At 37.2% G+C, this 26,046-nt stretch overlaps 1 protein-coding gene across 2 annotated transcripts in view; it reads right to left on the reverse strand.

Annotated features, from left to right (window-relative positions):
• The window catches only part of Ccdc18 (coiled-coil domain containing 18), a 91,413-nt gene that overhangs the window by 58,073 nt on the left and 7,294 nt on the right, over nt 1-26,046 (reverse strand). The window contains exons 5-13 of one of the 2 annotated variants that reach the window (XM_051198028.1): nt 25,680-25,786; nt 22,469-22,597; nt 21,267-21,363; nt 20,169-20,290; nt 18,110-18,401; nt 15,714-15,814; nt 14,223-14,383; nt 11,410-11,630; nt 5,412-5,522 (exon numbers count right to left, since the gene is read on the reverse strand). In XM_051198028.1, coding sequence (XP_051053985.1) covers nt 5,412-5,522; nt 11,410-11,630; nt 14,223-14,383; nt 15,714-15,814; nt 18,110-18,401; nt 20,169-20,290; nt 21,267-21,363; nt 22,469-22,597; nt 25,680-25,786 — 1,341 coding nt within the window. The remainder of the gene's footprint in view (nt 1-5,411; nt 5,523-11,409; nt 11,631-14,222; nt 14,384-15,713; nt 15,815-18,109; nt 18,402-20,168; nt 20,291-21,266; nt 21,364-22,468; nt 22,598-25,679; nt 25,787-26,046) is intronic. The other variant, XM_051198025.1, reaches the window with a different exon arrangement.

Genomic DNA, 26,046 nt, shown 5'->3' on the forward strand with positions numbered 1-26,046 from the left:
GGCACTAGATTTCATTGCAGATGGTTGTGAGCCACCATGTGGTTGCTGGGAATTACATTAAACTCAGAACTCAGGAAGAACAGGCAGTGTTTTTAACCCCTGAGCCATCTTACCAGCCCCCTTTTTTGTTTTGTTTGGTTTTGGAGACAGACTTTCTCTATGTGGCTTTCAGTCTCTGTTGGAACTCCCTCTGTAGATCAGGATAGCCTCAAACTCAGAGACCCACATGCTTCTGCCTCCTGAGTGCTGGGATTAAAGGCACCACCACCTGGTGGATCTTTTTTCTTAATTAAATCATTTGAAATGGGAAGCTCCACATTTAATGTGGATAACATCATCTGCTGCAGCCTGCTCTCACCCAATCCTTCACTGGTATTACATTCTACTTCTTAGGGATTCCCGCATATAATGAAAATGAGCTGAGACATTCAGCCTTGTAAACATAACAACTTCTGGATTCCTGGACCTTCCATTCATAGGCAGCCAATGCTGGATTAGCTGGACCACAGCCTGTAAATCATTAACAAGAAGTTAACCACACCCAAGAAAACATAGGGAATAAATAATTGTAGACCAGAGAAATCAAAAAAGGTATGTGAACACATTCACATACCACAAAACAAACAAACAAACCAAAAAAAAAAAAAAAAAAAAAAACCCAAAAAACAGAAATCAACAAACACTGCTCACTGATAATTCTCAACATCAGTGGTCTTAATTCCCCCACAAAAAAAGACAGAATAACAGAACAGATTCAAAAACAGGATCCACCCTTCTGCTATATCCAAGAAAAATACCTTAACATCAAGGACACACATCATCTCATAGTAAAAGGATGGAAAAAATAAACCAAGTAAATAGACTTGAGAAGCAAGCTGGAGTAGCCATTTGAAAATCTGACAAAATAGAAAGTTAGTTTTTTCAAACCAAAAATAATCAAAAGAGATAGGGAACGACACGTCATAATCATTAAAGGAAAAGCACACCAAGAGGATATTGCATTTCTTAACATCTATCCAACACAGGGACACCAAATATCATACAAGAAACATTACATAACTTAAATTACATATCGACCTTCACACACTGACAACGGGTGCCTTCAATAACCAACTTTCAGCATAGTAGCAGGACACAAAATTAACAACTTCAGGGAAATAATACCTTTCACAATAGCCTAAAAAAACATATAAAATATCTTGGGATAACTCTAACCAAGCAAGTGAAAGAATTGTATGATTAAAAACAATGAAGAAAGAAATTGAGGAGGATATCAGAAGATAGAAAGATCCCCTATGCTCATGGGTCACTAGGATTAATATAACAAAAATGGGCATTCTACCCAAAGTAATCTACAGATTAAATGCAATTCTCATCAAAATTCCAACAGAATTCTTCAAAGAACTTGACCAGACAATTTTTACTTCATATGTACACAAACACACAAGCACAAACAAACACACACACACACACACACACACCAAACAAAAACAAACCCCAGGATAGCTAAAACTATCCTGAATAGCAATATATATTTTTAATTGCTGGAAGTATCACAATTTGTAATACAGAGATATAGTAAGAAAAACAGCATGGTATTGGCAGAGAAGACACATTGATCAATAGGACAGACACATTTGAAAACTCAGAAATAAGTCCACATACCCATGGACACTTGATTTTTTTTAAGAAGCCAGAAATGCACACTGGTACTGGCAGAATTTAATGACTGCATGTAAAGAATACAAATAGATACATACTTATCACCCTACACAAAACTCAACTCCAAATGGATCAAAGATCTCAACACACAGGCAAAAACACTGAACTTGATAAAAGAGAAAGTGGGGAATAACCTTTAATTCAATGGTATAGGAAAAGGCACAGGCACTAAGAAAAATTAATAAATGGCATCTCATGAAACTGAAAAGCTTCTGTACAGCAAAGGATACAATGTGGAAGGCTACAGAATGAAAAATATATAAAGAACTTAAAGAAAACTAACACCAAGGAAACAAAAAACACAATTAAAAAGTAGGGTACAGATTTAAACAGAGTTCTCACAAGATGAAACACAAATGGTTAAGAAGTACTTAAAGAAATGTTCAATATACTTAGTTATGAGGAAAATGTAAACCCAAACTACTTTGAGATTTCATCTTATACCAATCAGAATGGCCCAGAAAATAAAACAAATGATAGCTCATGTTGGTGAGGATGATGAAGTAAGGGTAACACTCATCCATTGCTGGTGTGAGTCCAAACTTGTACAACAACTATGGAAATTAGGGTGAAAGCTCCAAAGGAAGATGGAAACTCAGGAGGAAGAGGCAGGAGGATCTCTGTGAGTTCAAGACCTGCCTGGCCTACAAGAGTTAGATCCAGGACAGCCTCCAAAGCCACAGGGAAATGCTGTCTTGAAAACAAACAACAAACAAACAAAAAACCCACAATTATGGTATGTATCCACTTATAATGTAGATGTTACCTATTAAGTCATTGACAAGCAAGCTACATTCTGTAAGAACCACAGAAGCTAGGTATAGAATAAGGAACTCAAGAGGAGGTATGGATCTTCCTAGGAAGGGGAAATGGAATAAATAATGGAAATGGGGGGGGGTGGCAATTGGAAAGGGGGGATGAAACAGGGAGTAGGAGAGAAGAGGGAAGTGAGGGAAGGGAGTATGGGAAGGAACAGCTCAAAATAAGGGCCATTTGATGGGTCAGACTTAATGGAATAATATGTATATATAAGAAGGTAATCTAAATGAAATTGTCAAATAATGGGGAGACAGAGCCCCACCTGTACATCACACATCACCAAATGAAGCTGCCAGTGCCAGGAATGGGTTATATCTAATTGAGTTGTTAGCCAAAGGAGTCCTATGGGAATCCAAACAACCCAGGCAATTTCCAAAGCTATTGGTGGCTTTCCACAAGCTTAAGACTATTGCTGAAGAAAGCATCTATGCAACACATTGAACATGGAGAAGTTGAACAGGTTTCTACCTAGAGTCTTTACCCCTACAGACTAGTATCCATGGTTCTGGAAGGTACTCTGCACACTACCAAAGGAGAAAGGTAGACACCAACCCATCTACAAATCTGCAAAAGTGATCTGCCTGCAAGATACTCTGGTATAATAGTGACACAAAGCTTGCGGGAGCTGCTAACCAAGCACTGACTTGACTGAAGGCCCACTCCCCACATGGAACCCATACCCAAAATTGCTTAGGTGGCCAAGAACCTGAAACTAGTTAGGCCAGGAACCAGGGCAAAACCAAATACTACTGTTCTGCTAAAGGACAGCAATAAAATGACTCCTAGCAACATTCTGCTATACTCTGATATCAGTGCCTTGCTCAGCCATCATCAAAGCTTCCTCTTGAAGCAGATAGGAATAAAGACCCACAGCCAGACATTGTGCAGAGTCAAAGAAAACACCCAGCTCTGAAAGGATGTTTCCATCAAAATCCCTCTTCTCGGGGCTCAGGAAACTGAGGAAGAAGAGGCAAGAAAAAATATAAGAGCCGGAAAGGATGGAGGGCACCAAGTAATCAAGGCCTTCTGACACAACATTGTTGGCTGCACATATGAACTCGTGGAGACTGAGGCAACATACACAGAGCCTGCATTAGTCTGCAGCAGATGGGATTCTAGCGCTGAAAGAAGTGGACACTCACCCCTATCCCTAACCCAGAAGCTATTTATAGTCATACCTTATTGGAAATGAAAAATTAGTTTTCACTGGAGAACCTAATGGTCGGCTCCTTGCCCAGCAGTAGTAGATGGCCAACACAAAATGAACTCAATGACATCTTTGGAAGTTCTTCGTCTCATAATGTTAATCAGGCATTTTTAAAAAAAATTTACCCTTACAGGTACTTTTTGTATATGGGACTCCTGTGTGTGCCAATGTGTGTATCTCTACATCTATATGCATTCCTTTGGCTCTTTTTCATGTTTGGCTGTTTGGTCATATGCCAATTTGTTTATTTTTTGATTTATCTTATTTTATTATTATAGGTGTGGATCTGGATAGGAGGGAAGGCAGGGAGAAACTGGGAAGAAGATGGGGAGGGAAACTCTAATTAGAATACATTGTATGACAAAAACCTTTTTTTGAGACACAGTTTCTCTGTATAGCCCTGGCTGTCCTGGAACTCACTTTGTAGACCAGGCTAGCCTCGAACTCCCTAGAGCTGGAATTAAAGAGCTGGCTAAAATATATTTTCAATAAAAAAAAACCCACAACTTAAAAATAAATCAATGACCTTGAAGAGGTCATTTCTTTGAAGGATACAAACAAGCAAATGAATAAATTAAAGAAATCAATCCAGAACTTGTATAAGAAAGCAAGCTATATAACAAAAAAAATTCAGCAAACTAGATGAGAAAATCATCAATATGGGCAAAGTTGACATTATGGACTAAAAATAAAGCAAAGAAATAGTGTGATCTGGAAATGCAAACATAAATGTGAGAGATGAAAAGCACAATGGGTCAAATAAAAACCTCAGTGGAAAGCATCACCTATAAACTTGGCCAAGTAGAAGACAAATTATCAGGGATGAAGGACCAAATTGAGGAAATATTACCTTCACACATCAGTTAAGAGGGGGAAGTAGATGGAGGAGGAAGGAGGAAGCAAGCAGCAGCAGCACAGTCACAACTACCAGAAATGTTGGGATACTATGAGGATACCAAACCTAAGAATACATTTGATAGAAGGAACTGAGGTAAAAACTAAGTCACTGAGAATCATCTATTCCCTGAAGTTACAATAGAAAACTTAACAAATTTTAAAAAACTAGACATTCTACTGCAAGAGTCTTTTCAGAAGCATAAACACAAATGACCAAAGGAGAAACATATTCTAGCCAATATTTCAAAAATACAAAGCAAAGACAGGCCAATAAGATGGTTCAAAGCCAGAAGACCTGATGAAACCCTTGGGTCTACATGCTAAGAAGAGAAAACTGTCCCCTGACTTCACACTGGCCTGGTGGCAGATGTCTTTAATCCCAGCTCTCAGTGGGCAGAGACAGAAGGATCTCTATGAGTTCAAGGGCAGCTATGGCTACATAGTGAGATCATGTCTCAAAACATACTAAAAAAAGACACCCACTGTTGATGTCTGGACTCCACATATGCACACATGGATGAGTGTTCCTGCATGCACAAAGAATATCTAACAACTGTAAATATACATACACTGAATGTTCAGGATGCAATTTCAAACTCATAGGTCCAAACAGAAATAATACTAGGTAACTTCAACACTGTCATCTTCAAATCAGTAATATCAATTAGAAACCAACAAAGAAACTTCAAAGTCAAACTACATAATACATAATACATCAAATAGAAATAATAACAATTAAAAAGCAAAATAAAATGGCAAGTTTTACCATGAGCTCCTGTTCAAGTTCTGCATTTTTTGCAGCAATAGAAGAATACTCAATAATTTTTTCTTCCAGCTGTTTCTCTAGTGTTAAAAGTTGAGAACATTTCTTTGTCATCTGAAAAGACAAAAACAATGGACTTTAAAAGTAATGACATGCATTTTAAAATCAAATACCTGCTCCTCATTCCAAACCCTAAATACACTATAACTAACGAACTGGAGAAATATATGGTAACAGATAATTATAATATACATTGAGTAATCTTTTGTCTGGTTTTTCAAGACAGAGTTTCTCTGTGTAATAGCTCTGGCCATCCTGGAACTCACTCAGTAGACCAGACTGGCCATGAATTCAGAGATCCACTTGTTATGTCTCCTGAGCGCTGGAAATATAAAAGTGTGTGCCATCACCACCCAGCAAATAATCTCTTAATTTACATTGCTGTACATACTTAAGAATAGAATTAGGCTGGTGATAGTAATAGAATGCTTTCCTAAAATGTGCTGACAGCCCAAATTACTATGGCCAGCAAAATCATTGATGATAAAACCTAATTTAGCTGGGCAGGGAAGCATATGCCTAACTTTAATCACAGTTCAGAGGAGGCAGAGGTGGGCAGATCTCTGTGAGGCCAGCCTGATCTACAGAGCAAGTTCCAGGATAGCCAGAGCTGCACAGAGAAACCCTGTGTCTTGAAAAAAAAAAAAAAAAAAGAATTTGGTTTTGTTTTATGAAACTTGTAGGTAAATGGATAGAGCTAGAAACACCAACCCTAAAAGAAAAATTCTTTATATGTACACATTAAGCTTTTAAGTCTTCAATGGGTATGCTACAATCCATACAACAACAAAGATTAGGTATCTTGTAAAGGACTGGGGGCTTACTTGGGGAAGATCTCCCAAAAGAGAGAAAATAGAATATGTATAGAAAATAGAATAGAGAAGAGGAGGAGATTGGAATGGGAGGATTAAATGGGAAGAGAGATGGAAGAGTGGTCAGAGAGGGAATTCAGGGAGGAATGGGTAACACTAAAGGCCATTTGAGGGGCCAAATAGAAACCTACTTAGTTCTAAGTAGATTCTTCCTAAAATATATACATATATGAAAGAAATATAAATGGAGTCATCAAATAATGGGGAGACAGTGCCTCAACTAGACATCTTTTGCCACCAAGTGAAACCTCCAGTATCAGGAATGGGTTAACTCTAGTTAAGTCATTCACCAAAGGGGCCATTGGAAACTCCCAAACATCTCAGGCTGTTGCCAAGGCTATTAGTTGCTTTCCACAAACTGATGGTAAGGTAATACCTACATACCTCACTGAACATGGAGAAGTCAAGCTAGTGCCCAACTATAGCCTTTATCCCTACTGACTGGTGTTCAAACAACTGTAAAGTACTCTGCATGCTACTATAGAAGAAAGGTAACCATATACCCAGCTACTAATACTACAATCTAAAATGGTGAGTTGCTGGCAAGATATGCTAGTGCAATCACGGCACAAATGTTGTGGGAGTAATCAACTGCTCTCTGGTTGAATTTAAGGCCCCTCCACAAGATGGAACCCATGCCTGACATTGTTCTAGTGGCCAAGAACCTGAGTGAGACTAGATGGGTCATGGACCTAGAGCAAAGTCAAATACTAAAGGAACAGGTCAATAACTCCTAAACACATTATTTTATATGTAACAGGAATTAAATAAATGGTCTGATACTAGGGTTCAAACTTCAAGCTGAAGAACAGAAAAGCAAAGTAGTATACCATTGGCTCTTACCACTACCTCAGGCTGAATGGACTGATACTGCTGCCTCTCCTCAGTGTAGCTGGAGAATCAATGATCCTGTCCTCAATGTGGGTGGAAAATGAATGCCTGATACTGAGGCCTTTCTCCTCTTTTCTATACCTCCCTAAAAGTAGGATTAAAGGCATGTGATCCCATGTGCTGAGGTCATCTTTGTGTGAGCTGTTTCTCTTTAGAACTGAATCACTCTTGTGCAGAGCTGGGTGTAGATCTTGGACCCACAGATATCCATCTACCTCTTAAACCTGAGACCTAGGATTAAAGGTGTATGACACTACCTCCTAACTTCTGACTGCTGGGATTAAAGGTGTGTGCCTGGCTACTATGACTTGTGGGTGACTTGGCTTTCTGAATCCTCAGGCAAGCTTTAATAAATAAAACAAATTAGCACCACAAAATAGATTGGTGCTGCCAGGGGCAGACATGTCTCATTGTCATAAAAAAGAACCTATGTTATTGAAACATCTTAAATGCCATATTCTGTATATCTCTGGAAGTGTTTGAAGATGATCTGTCTATCTAAAATATATGTTTGACTTTGAAAACATACCTAACATGAGTACAAGTTCGATTGTAATAGGTGATTACTCACCTATTATGTTATATAGTTGGTAGTAATAACTTTCAAGAACTAGAAATTTACATTACATTGATAAATAAGCTGTATAGGTACAAGATTAGAAACACATGTCTTAACAAATTAATCTCAAGACTGTATCAATATACAATATACAGAAGCATAATCAAGTATAAAATATTTTAAAGCAGTTGTTGCTTTTTTCTTTTCATAGTTAGTTCAATAATCTACCCTTTTATCCTATCATATCTGTACCCTTTTTTTTTCTCAAAACAAAAACTTTAAAATAATCCCCTTTGTTCAACATTTTTCCAGACAGTAACCAACATTTTGTAACCAATCTTAAACAATGACAAATATCTATAACTCACTGAATGACCAAAAACCACCCACCCCACAAAGTTACTTCCTGCTGTCTGGGGGCGATGACATCTTTAGAGGATCCTGAAAAGAAAGTTTTTGGTTTAACTGTCAAGTTGTATCATTTTTATCCAGTCTCTGAATAATGGTAAGGTGCAGGGCTATCTCAAATCCTAGCTAAAGCAATCTGTGGGCTGGATCATCTCAGCTGACCTCAAAATTGTTCTGAGCAGTATCTATGAGACTGGATGATCTCAGTTGACCTCCTCCTCCTCAAAACCATTCTGAGCAGTTTGTAGTCTGAAGTCGATCTTTAGTTGGGAGTTATTCAGCTTAACGGTGTTATCATAGTCCTGGTGAAATTGTCATTGTGGGGTTCCATCTTCCTTGTTTGTTGTTTTGTTTTTGAAGACAAGGTTTCCCTGTTTTAACAGTCCTGGCTGTTCTGAAACTCACTTTGTAGATCAGTCTGGCCTCAAACTTACTGAAATTCATCTGTATCTGCTTCTGCCTCCCAAGTGGTAAGATTAAAGGTAAGATTAAAGACTTCCACCCAGCTTGGATTTAATCTTCTTTTTGGAGATTTCAGATTCACATTAGGTGAGATTATTTCTTTTCTTGGTAATTTTTTCTGGATTATTTTCCTTTCTTCCAGATGCTTATTTGTCCAAAGGTCGTAGTTTCTTCAGATGGTTGTTTTTATTTTCCTGAAAAAGACAAAATCAAAACCCTTCCCCAACCCTAACTTTGAGGAGGTTCCTAATCTAATCCTTATCAAATTTGATCTGTGGCTTCTCCTGAAATTTTTGTTTTAGCTTCTAAAGCTCTTTTATCATCCTGAACAGCATAGACCAGTGCCCCATTCATCCATTATCAGAGAAGTTTCTTCATGCAGTACCAGGGGGTTTTTTGTTTTGCTTTGTTTTGTTTTGTTTCTTGGTATGTATGTGTTTCTTGTGGGACTGGGGATGAGGGCTATTTGTTTTTTCTTTTGTTTGCCTATTTTTTTTCCCCCTAAAGAGAAAGAAAGAAATGGCATAGAGTTTGGTGGGTGGGGAAATGGGCATAATCTAGGAGGAATTGGGGGGGGGAAAGGAAAAGTATGCTCAGAATATATTGTAAGAAAAAAATTCCAATTTAAAGGTTTATTTTAAAGGATTTATGGGAAACTCTCTAGTCTATGGATTAAAAAAAACCTTCAGAATACAAAGAAAATTTTCTCAGACAAAAACTATTAAGAACTTTATTACCAGTAGATCTGCACTGGAAAACATTTTAGAAGTTGTACAGGAGGAGAAATATACCATGTAGAATTCAATAAGCTAAATATATAATTTCTTTTAAAAAAATTAGCTAATTAAAAAACATGCATTGTTACCTTTTCATACTATAACCCACAGTATCAGACTCACATGTAATGTTTTAAAATGGACATTCATGAATTATACCTATTGAATCACAATTGCTAGATGCTGCAAGATATTTGACTCCACTATGTAAAAGATATTCCATTGTAATTGGTTTAACAAAAACATAAATGGTGCCAGGCATTGGTGAATCACACCTTTAATCCCAGCACTCAGGAGGCAGAGGCAGGCAGCTCTCTGTGCATTCGAAGCCAGCCTGGTCTACAGAGCTAATTCCAGGACAGGCTTCAAAGCCATAGAGAAACCCTGTCTCAAAAAAAAAAAAAAAAAAAACCAAACAAAATGGTCAATAGCTAGGTAGGAGGTATAGCTGGAACTTCTGGACAGAGAAAGCTCCAGGAAGCAAAACATACAGGAGGAAAGGTAAAAGCCATGAACAAGTCATATGGCAACATGTACATGAATAAAAACTTAAAAGTTATAAGCTAGTGGGACAAGCCTAAGCTATAGGTTGAGCTTTTATAATAATAAGTCTCTATGTTGTTTTTGTGAACTGGCAGCCCAAAGAAATATCCATCTACAACTAGAAACTCAGAAATCTACATGTTTACAGGTTTCCTAGGTGGCTCTGATGCTTGCTACAATTTGAAATTCTCTACTACCACTCTGAAAGACCTGCAGAGCATGGATCTTCACGCTCCCAAATCACCCATGAGAAGCGGTCTCAATGCAAATAGCATGAAGAGTTTTTATGCCAAGTGCACTGAGGTCCACAGTCATACGCCATGCAGAGGTAGAGGACTGAGGACCCCAAGTGCAGAATTGAGATGGCTTTTATAGGATTTACATCAAAGCTAACAAGGCCAGTTTCAAAGCTAGGCTGTTGCTTTCACTATGTTATGGGATAGTTCAAAACTTTGATGGTTAATAAGGTTTCCTAAATTACAGAGATTTCATAGTGTACGCAGTTTTTACAAGGGGGGGACTGTTTAGCGCACCTGCAAGGTTAGGGGGTTTTCCTTCTCTAGGACCAGCGGGCTCAGTGGCCTTCTCCTTAAGATAATGGGGGGCAGGGAGAATGTACTCTCCAGTCAGGGAGTTATCTACATCTATTGGCAGAGGCACTTGTTCTTTCTAGTTTTCCCTTCTTGCCATGAGTCCCATCTCTTTTAGTTTTTAATTTTCTTTGTGGACAGGATAACCCATAACAGTTCCCAGACTGTTGTTGTGGATAACAACATTCCTCAGAAACTAGGTGATTATGAATAATAATAATAATTTCCAGAAACCGGTCATGGTGAGCAAGCTATTTCATGTGTTTTTCTTTTTCCTGAGCTTTGCAGATAGCTAGGGTGATTTTTAAATACATGCTGATGGACTTTTTTAAATTTCTAACTTTTAGTAGTCATTAGAGAGGCTGTATTTTCATCCTTTCAACTCCTTCTCTTCCAATCACATGTAATGTTACTACATTAACATATTCTATTACTTACATCAATTTGAGAACTTTTAGCTACTAGGTAGTATTTTCCTACTTTGAATATAAATTAAACATACATTTCTGCCACGTGGCTATGGCAAACACCTACTCAGCACTCCAGAGGCAAAGGCAGAAGGATCTGTGGGAGTTCTAAGACAGCCTGATCTACAGAGCGAGTTTCAGGACAGCCAGAGCTACACAGAGAAACCCTGTCTGGAAAAACAAAACCAAACAAACAAACAAAAAAACCCACAAAGAACATACATTTCCAATAGGGTTTTAAAAGAACTTATAACTGATATGGTACCACTTTCCAAAGCCTTATAAATCTTGATTTTAATAGTTACAAAACCCCACAGTAATACTATTTGTATACCTAAGTTTACTACTTATTCCCACATGAATCCAAACTTACTTCATTTTCCAGTTTGCTAGCATTTGAAGCTTTCTCTAGCAGTTCCTCTTGAATTAGCTGGAACTGACTCGTCCTGTGTGCCATGCTACTCTTCAAATCAGAGTTCTCAGCTTCTATTTGTGACAGCTTAGCACGCAGTTCTTCTACTCCCGAAGCAAGTCTTTCCTTCTCCCTTTCATACCGCTTGTTCACAGTACGATAATTTCCATCTTTTATACTTTCTGAAATTAAACACAAAAGAAAAAATTCTCTAAATAAAAGTTACAAAGTCAAAAATCAACTTAAATGGTTGAAAGATTTAATAATAAAGTCTAGTTTCTGATTTAAAACTCAACTGAAGCACAAAAGGCCTTCAAACTTAAATATTCTTCCATAATAAAATGACCTGGCACATGTGGGCAAGAGTACAACAGCACAGTCAAGGATAACTTGCAGAAGTTGTGTCTTTCCTCCCACTATATGGTACTGGGTCTCAATCTCGGGCATCAAGCTTGATGTCAAGCACCCTGGCCTGCTAAGTCATCTCGAAGATTCAATAGGAATTTTGAAACCTATTTTTAGGTGGGGAGGCAGAGACAGGCAGATCTCTGTGAGTTTAAGGCCAGCATGGTCTACAGACTGAGTTCCAGGACAGCCAGGACTACATAGAGAAGCACATACACATATAATATATAACATATATATATATTATATTATACTATATTATATTATATTTAGAATGTATAAATTCAAGGGCCAGTACTAAAGGAGTATAAGTAAGATATTTTACTTAATGATTCAGTGAGCCAAATATAAAATAAAAATAGAACTAGGCATATAGCTTAGTGGTAGAACACTTGCCCAACGTTTAAGGCCCTAGATATGATTCTTAGCTCCACAAATCAAAACAGTAAAATATTTTTTTCCCAAAAAGGCAGAAAAAAATGAACAAAAAAGATTAGATTAAATCTTTTTTAAAAAATAAGTAGTTATGCTAAATTTGAATATCTAATAAAATGCTTTTTAAAAATGCAGTGTCTGGGTCAGGTTGACACACACTTTTCATTCCAGCACTCCAGAGGCAGAGGCTGGCAGATCTCTGTGAGTTTTGAGGCCAGTCTGGTCTCCAAATCAAGTTATAGGACAGGCTCCAAAGCTACATAGAGAAACCCTGTCTCAACCCCTCCACTCCCCCCCAAAAAATTACAGTAATTGATTATATATAAATGTAGTTCCAATTATATGCTTTCTACAAGAAACCCCTTAGCTGCTAATGCTTAAGTTCAAAGAATGGGGGGAAATTCTATCAGTCAAACAGTAATTAAAAAAAACTAAAAGGGCTACATTGATTTCAAGCAAAATAAATATCAATAGATAAAAGGAACATTTAATAAAAGGGTCTAATAAAAGAGATGACATGTATGTATGAATAACAACTTTAAAGTACAAGACTAACAGAATTAAAAGAACATGCAAACCAACAATATTTGAAGATTTTAATACTACTCTCTCAATAACTAATACAATAAATATATTGAAAATCATCAGGTATGAACAAAACTATCAACCTAATATGAGTGATATTATCAAAGACAGGGGAAGGGGCGGGATGAGTGGTTCAGCAGGTGTGTGTGGTCCTCTGATCTACACTCTGTTTGCAGCACCTGTCAGGCGGATTGTACCTGCCTGTAACCCAGATCCAATCTGGGTTGGCTTCTGCAGTCAACTGTACTCATATGCATACTCCCACAGAATGAGAAGCAGATCTCTGTGATTTCAAGGCCAGACTGTTCTACATAGCAAAGCCTACCTCAGTGGTAGGTCACATTCTTATCATGCATAAAGCCTTGGGCTGAGTAACTACTACCAATAAAGGGCAGATTATACAGTTCAGTCCTTGGTTCAATCACCAGCACTGAAAAGCAACAGCAGAAAATTAAAGCTAAAGGAAACTGAAAGGGACTATAAGGGGCCCTGATAAAGATGTTAGATGTTTTGGTTATGGTGATAGTGGTAAGTGTGCAAGCATTTAAAAACAAATGCAAACCAACTGCATATATAAATATATTTGGTTTTTCCAAGGATTGCACTATGTAGCTCTGGTTGTCCTTGGACTTGCTATGTAGATCAGGCTGTCACTGAACTCAGAGATCCTCCTGTTGTGTTAACTACAGCACAGTGGCTGCGCCTTAACCCACTGCTACCTCAGCCAGCAATTGCAGCTCCACAGTTACCGCCTGCAAAAATTCTGCACTAGAGGTAGGGTTAGGTAGTAGCAACCCTGGTTAGGTAGTTGCTACTCAGTCTCTCTGAGCTCTCAGGTTTCACCTCAGCCTATGAATTTTGAGTCTTCTAATTAGAATGATAAGAGATTTAGTTAAAGCTACCTGTAGCAGCACCAACAGGACCAAGCCTGTGGAAGCAGAATTTTCTTGAGGCTAAGGCCTAAGCAGCCAGACCGTTGCTAGAGAAACAGGCTGCTAACTACAGAGTTGGAACTGCTGACTGAGAGCAGTAGATGAAGGTACAGCCACTGTGCCAAAGTTAAAACAACACACCTGCCTCTGCCTCCCAAATGCTGGGATTAAAGGCGTGGGCCTCCATGACTTGCAACCTGAAAGCATATTTGAAAAAGGTACATGTTACTGGACAAAATTTTGTTTCAGCAATATATTTTTAAACAATGTAAAGTCTAACAATTACACAATAATTCTTGCAGTCATAAGTATTAATAGGAGGCTAAATTTTTCTTATTATCAATAACCTTTTGCTTTAGAATACTATCAGCAAAACTGATTATAATTTATTAGAGTAATACAATGTAATATACTCACCAGCTTGACTACCACCTAGTTTTACAGGTTCTGTTTCTAAAGTATTTACTTTGCCACCTTCTTGAACATCATCACAAGTAGCAGCATTCTGAGATAACTGATTCACAGTCAGGTTCGCATGAAGCTTCTGAATTTCGGCCTCTTTTATTGCAAGCTTAATCCTAGCACAAAAGAAAAGAAGCAAGAAGTTATTACTACGATTCTATTTTTTTTTTTTTTTTTTTTTTTTTTTTTGAAAAGGGTTTCTCTGTATTGCTTTTGAGCCTGTCCTGGATCTCGCTCTGTAGATCAGGTTGAATTTAACTTACAGAGATCTGTCTGCCTCTGCCTCCAGAGTGCTGGAACACTAACACCCAGCTTGTATTTTTCACTTTTAAAGTTGTAAATACTTGGGCTCTGATCTCTACATAACTGCCATGATCTCTCTTTCTCACACTAAAATTCTCATAACAGTCAATCCTTATGCAAGACACAGAAATTCTTGTTTGCTTGTTTTTTTCTTTTTTTGTTTTTGTTTTTGCTTTTTGTTTCTTGAAACAGGGTCTCTCCATATAGTTCTGGCTGTCCTGAAACTCACTATGTAGGTCAGACTGGCCACAAACTTAAAGGTCCACCAGCCTCTGCATCCTGAGTGTTGGAATCAAAGGATACACACACCTAGCTAGGAAGTGGAATTCTCACAAAATACTAGTTGGACAACAAACTGCCTTGGCCACTTTCCAAACATGATTTTTTTTTTAATTGAAAATATAAATACTCTACAACCTATAAGCTCTGTTTATAATAGAACAAAACCTAAAAACTAAGTAACTATCAGAGAGAATGGATGAATTAATCGTGTCATAGTTCTAGGAAAGATTCCTAAAACTATTCTTTGGAATTCCTACAACTATTAAAGTAACCAAACTCATCCTTTGACCAACTATTCTATCTCAACAAGGATGGATTTTTAAGATTTATTTTACTTTTAATATGTACGTGTTGTAAGGCAAGGTATGTGAACATGAGTGCAGGTGCTGTAGACTCCAGAGGTATTGGATACCCTGGAGCTGGTGTGCCAAGTAGCTATGAGCAGCCTGATGTGCATCCTGGGACTCAAATGTCCTCCACACAGCAGTGCGTGCTCTTACTCACTAATATAAATATTAGTATACATATTTATGTCTGTGTGACAATGTAAACATTTACAATATACACAGAAGAACATACATTCAAATTGATAATAATGGTTATCTTGGGGGAGTGGGGAGGGATAATGGGACTGGAAAGGGGCAAAGGATATCCATCTTGTAATGTTTAATTTTTTTATTTGGAAGAACAGATTTGAAACAAACACAAAAAAGTTAAAAATCAGTTTTAACTTGGGAAACCAGTATTTTTAAAAGATTCTCTGGACTTTCCTATATTTCTTAAACTACTCAACTAACCATCTTAATTTAAGGGCCAACAGAACATTCTATTTACTGTAACTTTAAAAACTCAAAAGTATACCTCAATTCCGAGATCATCAATTTATTTGCCTCACAACAGTCAATGCTATTCATCTGGTGCTTAGAAAAAGATGATTTAAAGCCAATTATTTCTCTTTTTAACTGCAAGTGTAAAAACAAACATTTATAAGCTTTAAGATACAACTGTTTTCTTACATAGAACACTCAGGTTAAAAACTATGAATTTCATGGAAACAACCTGGCATCCATCAATACAAGCATGTTTGAGTTATATAAATCAATATGAATACACTTCAAACTATAACACTTAATTAAAACAAATTATAATACTTAAATATAATGTTGTCAAAAACTCACTAAGCAAAGTCTTTCTAGATGCATTTATTTATATGTAGCAATATTTGAAATATGGATAGGAAAGATACACATTAATTTCAAAATAACAGGACTTTAAAAAGTGGTCATGACAAACAGCAAAGTATTCAATGACTAAAAACTTCTAACTATAACCAAGTCACGCTTTCGAGAAATAAAAAATTTCATATATCCAAGTCAGACTTAGCACTTTTTGAAACAAAGGTGTAAACATGTATAAAAATCAATCACTCTTGATGCTATGCACAAATACAGATTTCAATTTAAAATAAGTATGTTAAAATGAATATACAGATGCATATTACATTTCAATCTTAAAAGGAAACAAATTGTATACTATATAACATATAAGTAAAGCAGATAAAGCAACTGCAAAAAGCTTAGAACCTATTCCTGCTAATTGCTCATTAGGCTAGTATTTCTCTGCAAACCACAATTTTAAATAGTGAAATATTATCAAAACTGATTATTTCCAAGATACTTTCAGCTTCATAGTTCAATGACTAACAATACTTTAAAACTGGTAAGAATCTGCCATGCAGTCTACCATCCATTCTTCAGTGAAACAAACATGACATACATTGGAATTTTCTCATTCTTTCCTTTATTTCATACCTGTCAATATCAAATTTCTGGCCCATGTATATTCACCTTTCTAATATCATTGACATACACAAATACTTTTCATTTGATAATAGTCTAATAATTATATGCAAAGTTGCTCAACTTTAGCTATCAAAAAAATAATAATTAAAACCATTGTGAAACACTAGTTCTCACAGACTAAGATGGATATAGAAACAAAAAATGTCAACAAGAATCAGTGTTAGAAGGGTTCTAAACGTGTAGGAGTTTTAGAAAACATTTTGACATAAATTTACAATATTTCCCAGAAATTTCACTCTTAGGTATCTATCCAAGAAAAATTGAGACATGTCAACAACAAAACTTCTATGACAATATTCACAGAAGCACTATTCATATAGACTAAAATCATAGCCCATATGTTCACCAACTGGTGCTTAAAAAGATAATACATACACACAACTGAATACTATTTGTGGTGGTTTGAAAGAAAATGGCCCCCAAAGGGAGTGGCACCATTAGGAAGTATGTCATTGTGGAGGTGGGCTTTGAGATTTCATACATGCTCAAGATACTGCCAGTATCTCAGTCTACTTCTTTGTTACCTGCATATCAACATGTCTATGTGTATGCTGCCATGCTCCCCACCATGATAACGGACAAAATCTCTGAAAATTATGAGCCCCCATCTCAATGAAATATTTTCCTTTATAAGAGTTGCCATGTTCATGGTGTCTCTTCACAGCAACAGAAATCCTAGCTAAGACACTATATAACACTAAAAAGAAAAACTTATATATCAATGTGAATGACCCTCAAAATATGAAAACATAACATGCAAAAACCCCTACACACTGTTATGACTATTCATATGAAATGTCCAGAAAGGGCAAATCTATAGAAATACAAATATTATTGGTTTCCCAAAATGGAGTGCACAGATTATAAAGAGACACAGGGATCTTCTAGGGAGGATAGAAACGTGTAAAACTGATTGTGGTACCAGGCAGTGGTGGTGCACACCTTTAATCCCAGCACTCAGGAGGCAGAGGCAGGCAGATCTCTGTGAGTTTGAAGTCAGCCTGGTCTACAACAGCTAGTTTCAGGACAGTTAGGATTGCTACACAGATAAACCCTGTCTTGAAAAAAAAAAATTGGATTGTGGTGACTATTACAAATTTGTAACTTTACTAAAACTCAATAGTATACCTTAAAGGAATGAATTTTCAATATATAAATAATACTTCAATAAAAATCCTTAAAAATTCTATGCAGTTCTTACACATGGCATCTCAGAAGACTAAGAAAAGGTGAAAGAGTAGAAAGATGTGAGGGAACTGGATACTAGACAAAAGAACTGGATGAAGAAGCAGAAGAACATTAGTAAAGAACCCACAAAGTGATGCTCTGTACAACAGCAAGCTTCCTTCTCCACTGCACGGTCAAGTGTACTACATTTCTTTCATACATACTTACTGGCATCTGGGACATCAGTTTTTCTAAGCTTCTCAGTTCCAACCTTGAACTATCAATTTCCTGCTGACACAAATCCAGTCGTTCATTCTGTGTTGCAACACGAACCTTCAATTCTCGGTTTTCATTTATTAAAGAAAATTTTTCTCGCAATATTTCATCTTTGTCCTCTAACTCACTCTCTAGCTTCAGGATACTTTGTCTAGATTCAGTTAACTGTGACATAACTTCTGAATTTTTCATTGCCATAATTCTTAATTTTTCTTTTCCACTGCTATGCTCTTCTTTTAATTGCCTATAAAGAAAACAGCATTAAAATGAAAATAAAAATGAGCATACATTTTCAATAATCACATTTACATCATTTACATGCTCTCACTCTGTACCAAGGGCACAACACCACAAAAAAAAAAAAAAAAAACAAGGGAAACTGAGGTGGCAGGGCACTTTCCCAACTACCACACATGCATACTAACAAAACACCATGATCTTAAAGGATCTGATATCATTATACTATTTACATGACTGTTTTAACATCCACCCCTCTCATCTCTGTGGACTTTCAAAAGGATTGTGGGAAGATCTGGGAGGACGGAAAACATTGCCATACCCCATGAATATGCCATCCCTTTCATAGATATCTGTAAGTTTCCAAACACAGAACCAAGGGAAGTTATCTTGCTCCCTCAGCACAGCCCACTTCAATCGCTCCTTGGTGTGTATATTTTACTTTGCTTTACTAAGTAAATTTCTGATTAAACTCTCCCTCTTGGCTGAATTTCCTCTGAGAACAGATTATAAAGAAAAATATTTATGCTGGGCATGGTGGTGTACACCTTTAATTCCTACACTCAAGAAGCAGAAGCAGGAGGATCTAATACCAGCCTAATCTACAAAAATCTCATGATCATCTCAACAAATACAGAAAACACCTTTGACAAAATCCAACATCTCTTCATACTAAAATCCCTGGAGAGAATAGGTATGGAAGAAACATACCTCAGCATATATGACAAACTCATAGGCAACATCATGTGAAATAGAAAAAACACAAAGGGCTTCTGGACATGAAACACCCATTGTGATCATGAATTCACAGCATTTGCTACTGTCTAAACTGTGCCTATATAAGCCTGAATCTGTTAAAATAGAAGTAGGGAGGGCCACTTGGGGCCTTACCCTTCCCTGATGAACTATTGGCTACTGATGGATTTTTAAAGAGGGGAATCATTGTCTTCAGCTGGTGAGCCCACCAGGGTCCATTAGATTAGCCCCAAACACATGGACACAAAGGCAGCCCTGGTTAAAATCAGTTGTACACAAAACAAGAATACATGAACATGAGAAATAAACTTGGGGGTGATACTGAAAGGAGCAACAGGGAGACGAGAGATTGGAGGACGAGAGTAATCAGAATATTTTGTGAATATATATATACATATATATATATGTATATGAAATTGTCAAATAATAATAGAAATATAAAAATGTAAGTCTAATTACTAGAACATAGACTAGTGGTAGATTATTTGCATAACATCTGCAAGGTCATGGATTTGATCTCCAGTATTGGTAGGTGGAGGAAGTGTCATAAAAGAAATGTCTAAGACGGTGGTGGCACACACCTTTAATCCCAGAACTGGGGAGGCAGAAGCTGGCTGATCTTTGTGAGTTCGAAGCCAGCCTGGGCTACAGAGTAAGTGCCAAGATAGGCTCAAAAGCTACACAGAGAAACCCTGTCTTGAAAAAAAAAAAAACAAAAACAAAAACCAACCAAACAAACAAAAAAAAGTCTAAATATAAAAATTACTTTATAGCCAGGCAGAGGTGCCACACCTTTAATCCAGCACTTGGGAGTTAAAAGCAGGTGGATCTCTGTGAGTTTCAAGCCAGCCTAATCTACAAAGCAAGTTCCAGAACAGATGCCAAAGCTACACAGAGAAACCCTGTCTTAAAAACAAAACAAAACAAAACAAAAGCCCTCATATTTATAGTTAAAATTCTTTTAAATTCCTTTTTTCCATTTATGTATTAAAACATTATTTTTTTCATAATAATGTACCTGAATTTTTCTTTCAAAATTTCAAGTTCACTTTTATACAAATTACATCTTTCTTGAAGTCTTTTGTTTTCTTTTTCACAATTACTAAGATTTTTCTCTAATATTTCTTCTTCAGCTTGAACCTAAAACAAAAATTTGTTTTAAGTGAATATACTAATATAATCATGAGTTTTACATTGTTTCACGCTAAAACTATGAGTAGTAATTTTGGAAAAAGAAACAGGAATAGGGCCAGGCCATAGTGACACACATCTTTAAGGCCAGCACTTGGGAGGCAGAGCAGGAGGATCTCTGTGAGTTTGAGGCCAGCCTGGTCTACAGAGAGAGTCCCAGGACAGCTAATACTGTTACACAGAGAAACTGTGTCTCAAAAAAAAAAAAAAAAAAAAAAGGAAGAAAAGAAAGAAAAAAAGAAAGAGGAATAGGCTAAATATTTCACATATTTAAGTCCCTGGTACTATAGTGAAAAGAAACAATATAATGCAAAATTACATAAAGGATGATGTTACTACTTTTCAGAAATCCTTAAGTGCCAGTAACAGGTTGGCAAGAACAATGTCACCTGTAGGCAAAATGCTGAGGCTAAACATGAACAAAGCAAGCAATTCAAATAGCAATTATACATCCAAGTAATTAAGAACAGCACTTAGGCCAAGTGGTGACACAGGCCAGGCAAGCAGATCTCCAAGTTCAAGGCCAGCCTGGTCTACAGAGCTAGTTAGTTCCAGGACAGCCAGGGCTACACAGGGAGGGGAGGGGCACAACATGACCATCCTTCCCTTCAGTGTAAGTGTTTCAGAAATCTAACTTTTGAAAACTTTAAAATTATTAATCTCAGAACTTAAGAGCACTGGCTGTTCTTGTAAGCTCAGTTCCCAGCACCCACATGATGGCTCACAACCATCTATAACTCCAGTCCCAGGGGCTTCCAAACCCTCTTCTGGAAAGCACACATGTGGTATGCAGACAAAAACCCACATATATAAGCTAAAATAAACATTAAAGAATTATTACTCCTTGGTAAAAACATTCTGTGTATTACCTACAGTGGTATGGACACTGTATAAGACACGAAGTCTGACCAAACTCTTCTCTCACCTTTTCCAGTTTTTCAGCCACTTTCTCTTTATATTGCTGGAAAGCTTTGCTCAGCTCTTCAGCATTATACAGTGCTTCGTTCCTTTGTCGCTCAGCTCTGAAGTTTAAAAAGAAATGATAAAAGTTTGGAAGGCTCTGCTTTGAAAATTTGTATGCATGTGTGTGCATGCCATGTGTTGTATATGTGTATGGACATATGTGGTGTGTTACATGTGCATATGGCTACACATCCATGTGTTAGAACAGGAAGTTAGAGGCCAAAGTTTCTTCCTTAATGGTTCTCCATTTCATTTTGGGGGGCATTGAACCTGGATCATTGTTCTGACTAGGCTGTCTAGCTAATGAGTCTCCGTCTTCCCCGTGCTGAGATCACAGATGTATGTGTGCTGCAGTGCCTAGTGAGTACTGGGCAGCCAAACTCAGGCCCTCACATTTACATAGTGGATTTTACCAACTGACTGTTATACAGAGAAACCCTGTCCCCCCCCAAAAAAAAAACCCTAATTAAGATATTAAACTGCATAACATACAATAATTAATATTTGTTAGTAATTAGTTATATAATAGGCATCTTACATGTTTTTTTCTTATGTATACCAAGAAGTATCAACTTAATAGATGTGTTGTGGACTATCTGAGCAAACTGTGTAAAGGTGTTTCACTGTTTTACTTTGTCTGCCTAAGACACCTGACTGGTTTAAAGAGCTAAATTGACAATAGCTAGGTAGAAGAGAACAGGTGAGGCTTCCCAGCAGAGAAGGACTCAAGGTTAGAATCTGGCATGGCAGGAGAAGCCAGCAAGACACAGAGGAGGAGAGGCAAAGAGCTACATGGCAGAATGTAGATTAATAGACACAGGTTAATTTAAGTTATAAGAGCTCCTGGGACAAGCCTAAGCTAAAGGCCAAGTTTTCTTACAGCCACAGCCACACAGAGAAACCCTGCCTCAAAACAAAAGAGAGAGAGTGTGTGTGTGTATGTAAGAGAAAGAAAGAAAAAGAAAATGAGCAAATGGACTACAGCAAATTGGAGGTCTGGGCTGCACTAGTAAATTCTAGGCCAGCCAAGATTACATGGTAACAGCCTATCTCAAAAATAAGTTATTTGCTTTAAAAGAGATTTGGCTCAGTGGTATAGCTATTGTATAGCAGGCACAGGTTCAACTCTCAGTACTACAAAACAAATAAGAAAACCAAACATACCTTTTTCCCTGTTTACTTTGTTCAAGTAAGTCCACCTTCAATTTTATACATTCCTCTTTGGCCTCCTGTAAACTGTGTTCCTTTTCAATCACCATTTTTTGACTCTGCTCTAATTTTTCTTCTGCTTCTCTATAAATAGAGAATAAATTTTAAGAAATATAAAAATGATTACTGGAGAAATATAAGAATAATGCAATAAAGCTGGATGTTTGGTATAAATTCTAAGCTGGAAAATTTTTGCTATTTGTTGATAATTATCATTCAGGATATTGAGAACAATCAAAATGAAAAATTACTAGAATAACAAGGGCTGGAAAGATGGCTCAGTGGTTAAGAATACTTGCTGCTTTTCCAGGGGATCAAGGTTCGATTCTCAGCACCTATAACTCCAGGTCCAAGGAATCTGACACTCTCTTCTGGCCTCCATGAGCAGCAAGCATGCACATGGTACATAGACTTACATACAGACAAAATACACACACATAAAATAATTCAAATAAATATGAATACAAGAAATAGCTGGACTATTTCTTTAATACCAGTGCCCAGGAGGTAGAGACAGACAGATCTCTATAAATTCAAGGCAAGCGTGGTCTACACAATGAAACCTTACCTTCACATACAAACAAAGCCAGCAAGATTGCTAAGAGGTAAAGGTGCTTGCCCCTAAGGCTGATGACTTGAGTTCAATCCCTGGAACCCACAGGGTATGAGTAAAGTAACTCCAACAGGTTTCCCTAACCTTCGTACGTGTGCCATGGCATGATCACACCACCGCCAAAGAAGAAATAAATGTAACAAAAAAGAAATATCCAATTACAAATAACTATTATATGTCACATAAAAATCAAGCAGGATACAATGATGTATGCCTTTAGTCCAACCACTTGGGACACTGAGGCATGATGTCCAACCTGGACAACACGACAAGAACTGGTCTCTCAAACCCATAGAGGTTAGGTAACTAGTAAGAGCACACAAGAAAGATCTTTCAAGAAAGGGGAAATAAAGTGTTATAAAAGGGAAAAATAGAAAACGAATCAGGAAGGATTAAATGTGATGGGGGTGGGAGGGCAGGGCTAAGAGAATATGGGGAAGAGAATAACTAAAACTAGAATCATTTTGAAAAGACATATGGAAACCTACTACTGTAGAAGCTTCCTACAATAGATACATATACAAAAGTTTAAATAGAGTTATCCTATAATGGAGGAAGCTATCCCTAAGTAGATACCACACTTTAGAAAACTAAAAGGTACCCAGTTCCCCATACCAGTAACAGGTTACCTGTTTTAAGTTATTGGCCAATAGGTCCATGGAACCCCAAACATGTAAGGCTACTGCCATGGCTCTTAGTTACCCTCCAGAATTTGATGGTAAAATCTTACTGTTTGAAGACACTACATACTTGAGTCATAGAACATGGAGAAATCTAGCTAGCACTCAACTGTAAGTTTAGACCTACTGAATAGCTTTCCCAGTGCTCAAATGTTCTATGCATTCTGCTACTGCAGAAGAAAAGTTATCATGAATCTCATCAAACTAAACACTTCTAGCTACAATCATGACCTGCCTCTGAAGATATAATCACTGATGCAATAGTGTCACAAAGTAACCAAGCACTTTACCCTTGGATTTAAGACCTACTCTATGAGACAGAACCCATGCTTGGCACTGTCAACAAAGCTAAGAACTTATGGTTAAACTGGTCATAAGCCCTAAAGAAGAATCTATTATATTATTCCACTAAAAGGGCATAGCATGAAAACAAGTCCTAATGGGGTTGTTATACTCAACAGTGCATCAATCAACCCTTATCAGAGAAGCTCCTTACAGTAGACGGCAATAAACACAGAGATCTACAACTGGTTAGTATGTGGAGAATGAAAGGCTGTGGAGTGTTCAGCCTTAAATTGAACATCTAATCTCAGATATCTTCATGGAAGAGAAAACAGAAAGATCTTAAGATTTTAAGAGTGTGTGACTTTAGGAAAGACAGTGTATTTTAGAAATAACACATATCACAACAATTATGAGGGCACACACAAGACCTCTATAAGCTCAAACCAGATGAAATTCCAGAATGGAAAAAGGAAGGTAGGTACAAAATGCTACCCATTCTGAGGAGCTATTAGCATTTGACAGCTTCTGAGACTCATTTTTCTTTAGTGGTGTAAACTCTGGGTTATCAACTACACTTCAGGACAGGCCCAATGCCTAAGAGTAGTTGGACAACACAAAAAAGAGGGGGTGAGCGAGTGAGCAAACTCCTGCACACACACAAAGATGCATGCACAGGGAGATAAGGGTGAATCAGAGAAGAGCTAGAAGGGAGGTGAATATGATCAAAATACACTGTATGAATTAATAAAAAAAACTGGTCATAAAAAATTCACAAAACCAAAAATACATTAAATTTAATGTATGTATTTCAAAGAAAGTTCTAAAACTGATAAACTTAAAAGACATTTTTAACATACATCAGAATCACCTATGACAGTTATTAAAATTTAGCTGGGCATGGTGGTCCATGCCTTTAATCTCAGAGGTGGGAGGATCTTTTGAGTTCAAGGCCAGTCTGGTTTACAGAGAAAGAATTCCAGGACAGGCTCCAAAAACTACACAGAAAAACCCTGTCTCAGACAGAAAAAAAAAAAAAAAAAAACTTGGGCAGTGGTGGTGCACGCCTCTAATCCCAGCACTCAGAGGCAGGTGGATCTCAGTGAGTTAAGGCCAGCTTGGTCCACAGAGCTGGTTCAAGGACAACCAAGAATACACGATGAAACCCTGTCTCAAAAAACAAAATAAAATCAAAACAACAAAAAATATATCAACACACACACACACACACACACACACACACACACACACACACACACACGAGGATCTCTCTGAGTTCTAGGCCAGCCTGGTCTACAAAGTGAGTTCCAGGCCATGCTCTAAAACTAAACAGAGAAACCCCATCTTGAAAAAACAAAGGAAAAATATGCAAATAAGTACCTCAGCTTAAAATAATCCATCTTTAATTCCTGTACCCTGAATATAACTACAACTATAAGAAGCTATAACTGACTGAAATTAATTTAATGATGTCTTAAGACCTTATTGGGTCACTAAAGATCTACTGGGACAGGGGTAAGAGACAATACTTAATAAGATACAACAAATAGAAATACAAAATAAAAATTTTCAAGCTACACAGTGTATTTACCTTAACACTTTATCTTGAGCTGAAACTTCTGCTTCCAAATTTATAATCTGTTCTTCTAAGATTGGGATGTTGGCTGCCTGCTCTTGTGCAGACTCAAGCACAGACATCTAAAACATAAAAACTTTTACAGTACTGTTTCAGGAAGTAAATCAATCTATTTGGATTTTAGTCTTTCCTCAGATGAGAAGGTTTACAAGGACTTTTCAGTCACCCAGGCTTAACTATTCCTTTCATTACCTTTTGTAAGTACACACCATCATTGTAAGACAGACTCAGCATGTGACCTGCCACTATCCTCAAATATCTCAGTATACTTAAGAGAAACATGCAATACCTCCTGACACCATCTAGGAAGGTTAATTTCACA

The sequence above is a fragment of the Phodopus roborovskii genome, unplaced genomic scaffold, assembly GCF_943737965.1.
Source record: "Phodopus roborovskii unplaced genomic scaffold, PHOROB, whole genome shotgun sequence".
Taxonomy (NCBI): Eukaryota; Metazoa; Chordata; class Mammalia; order Rodentia; family Cricetidae; genus Phodopus; species Phodopus roborovskii.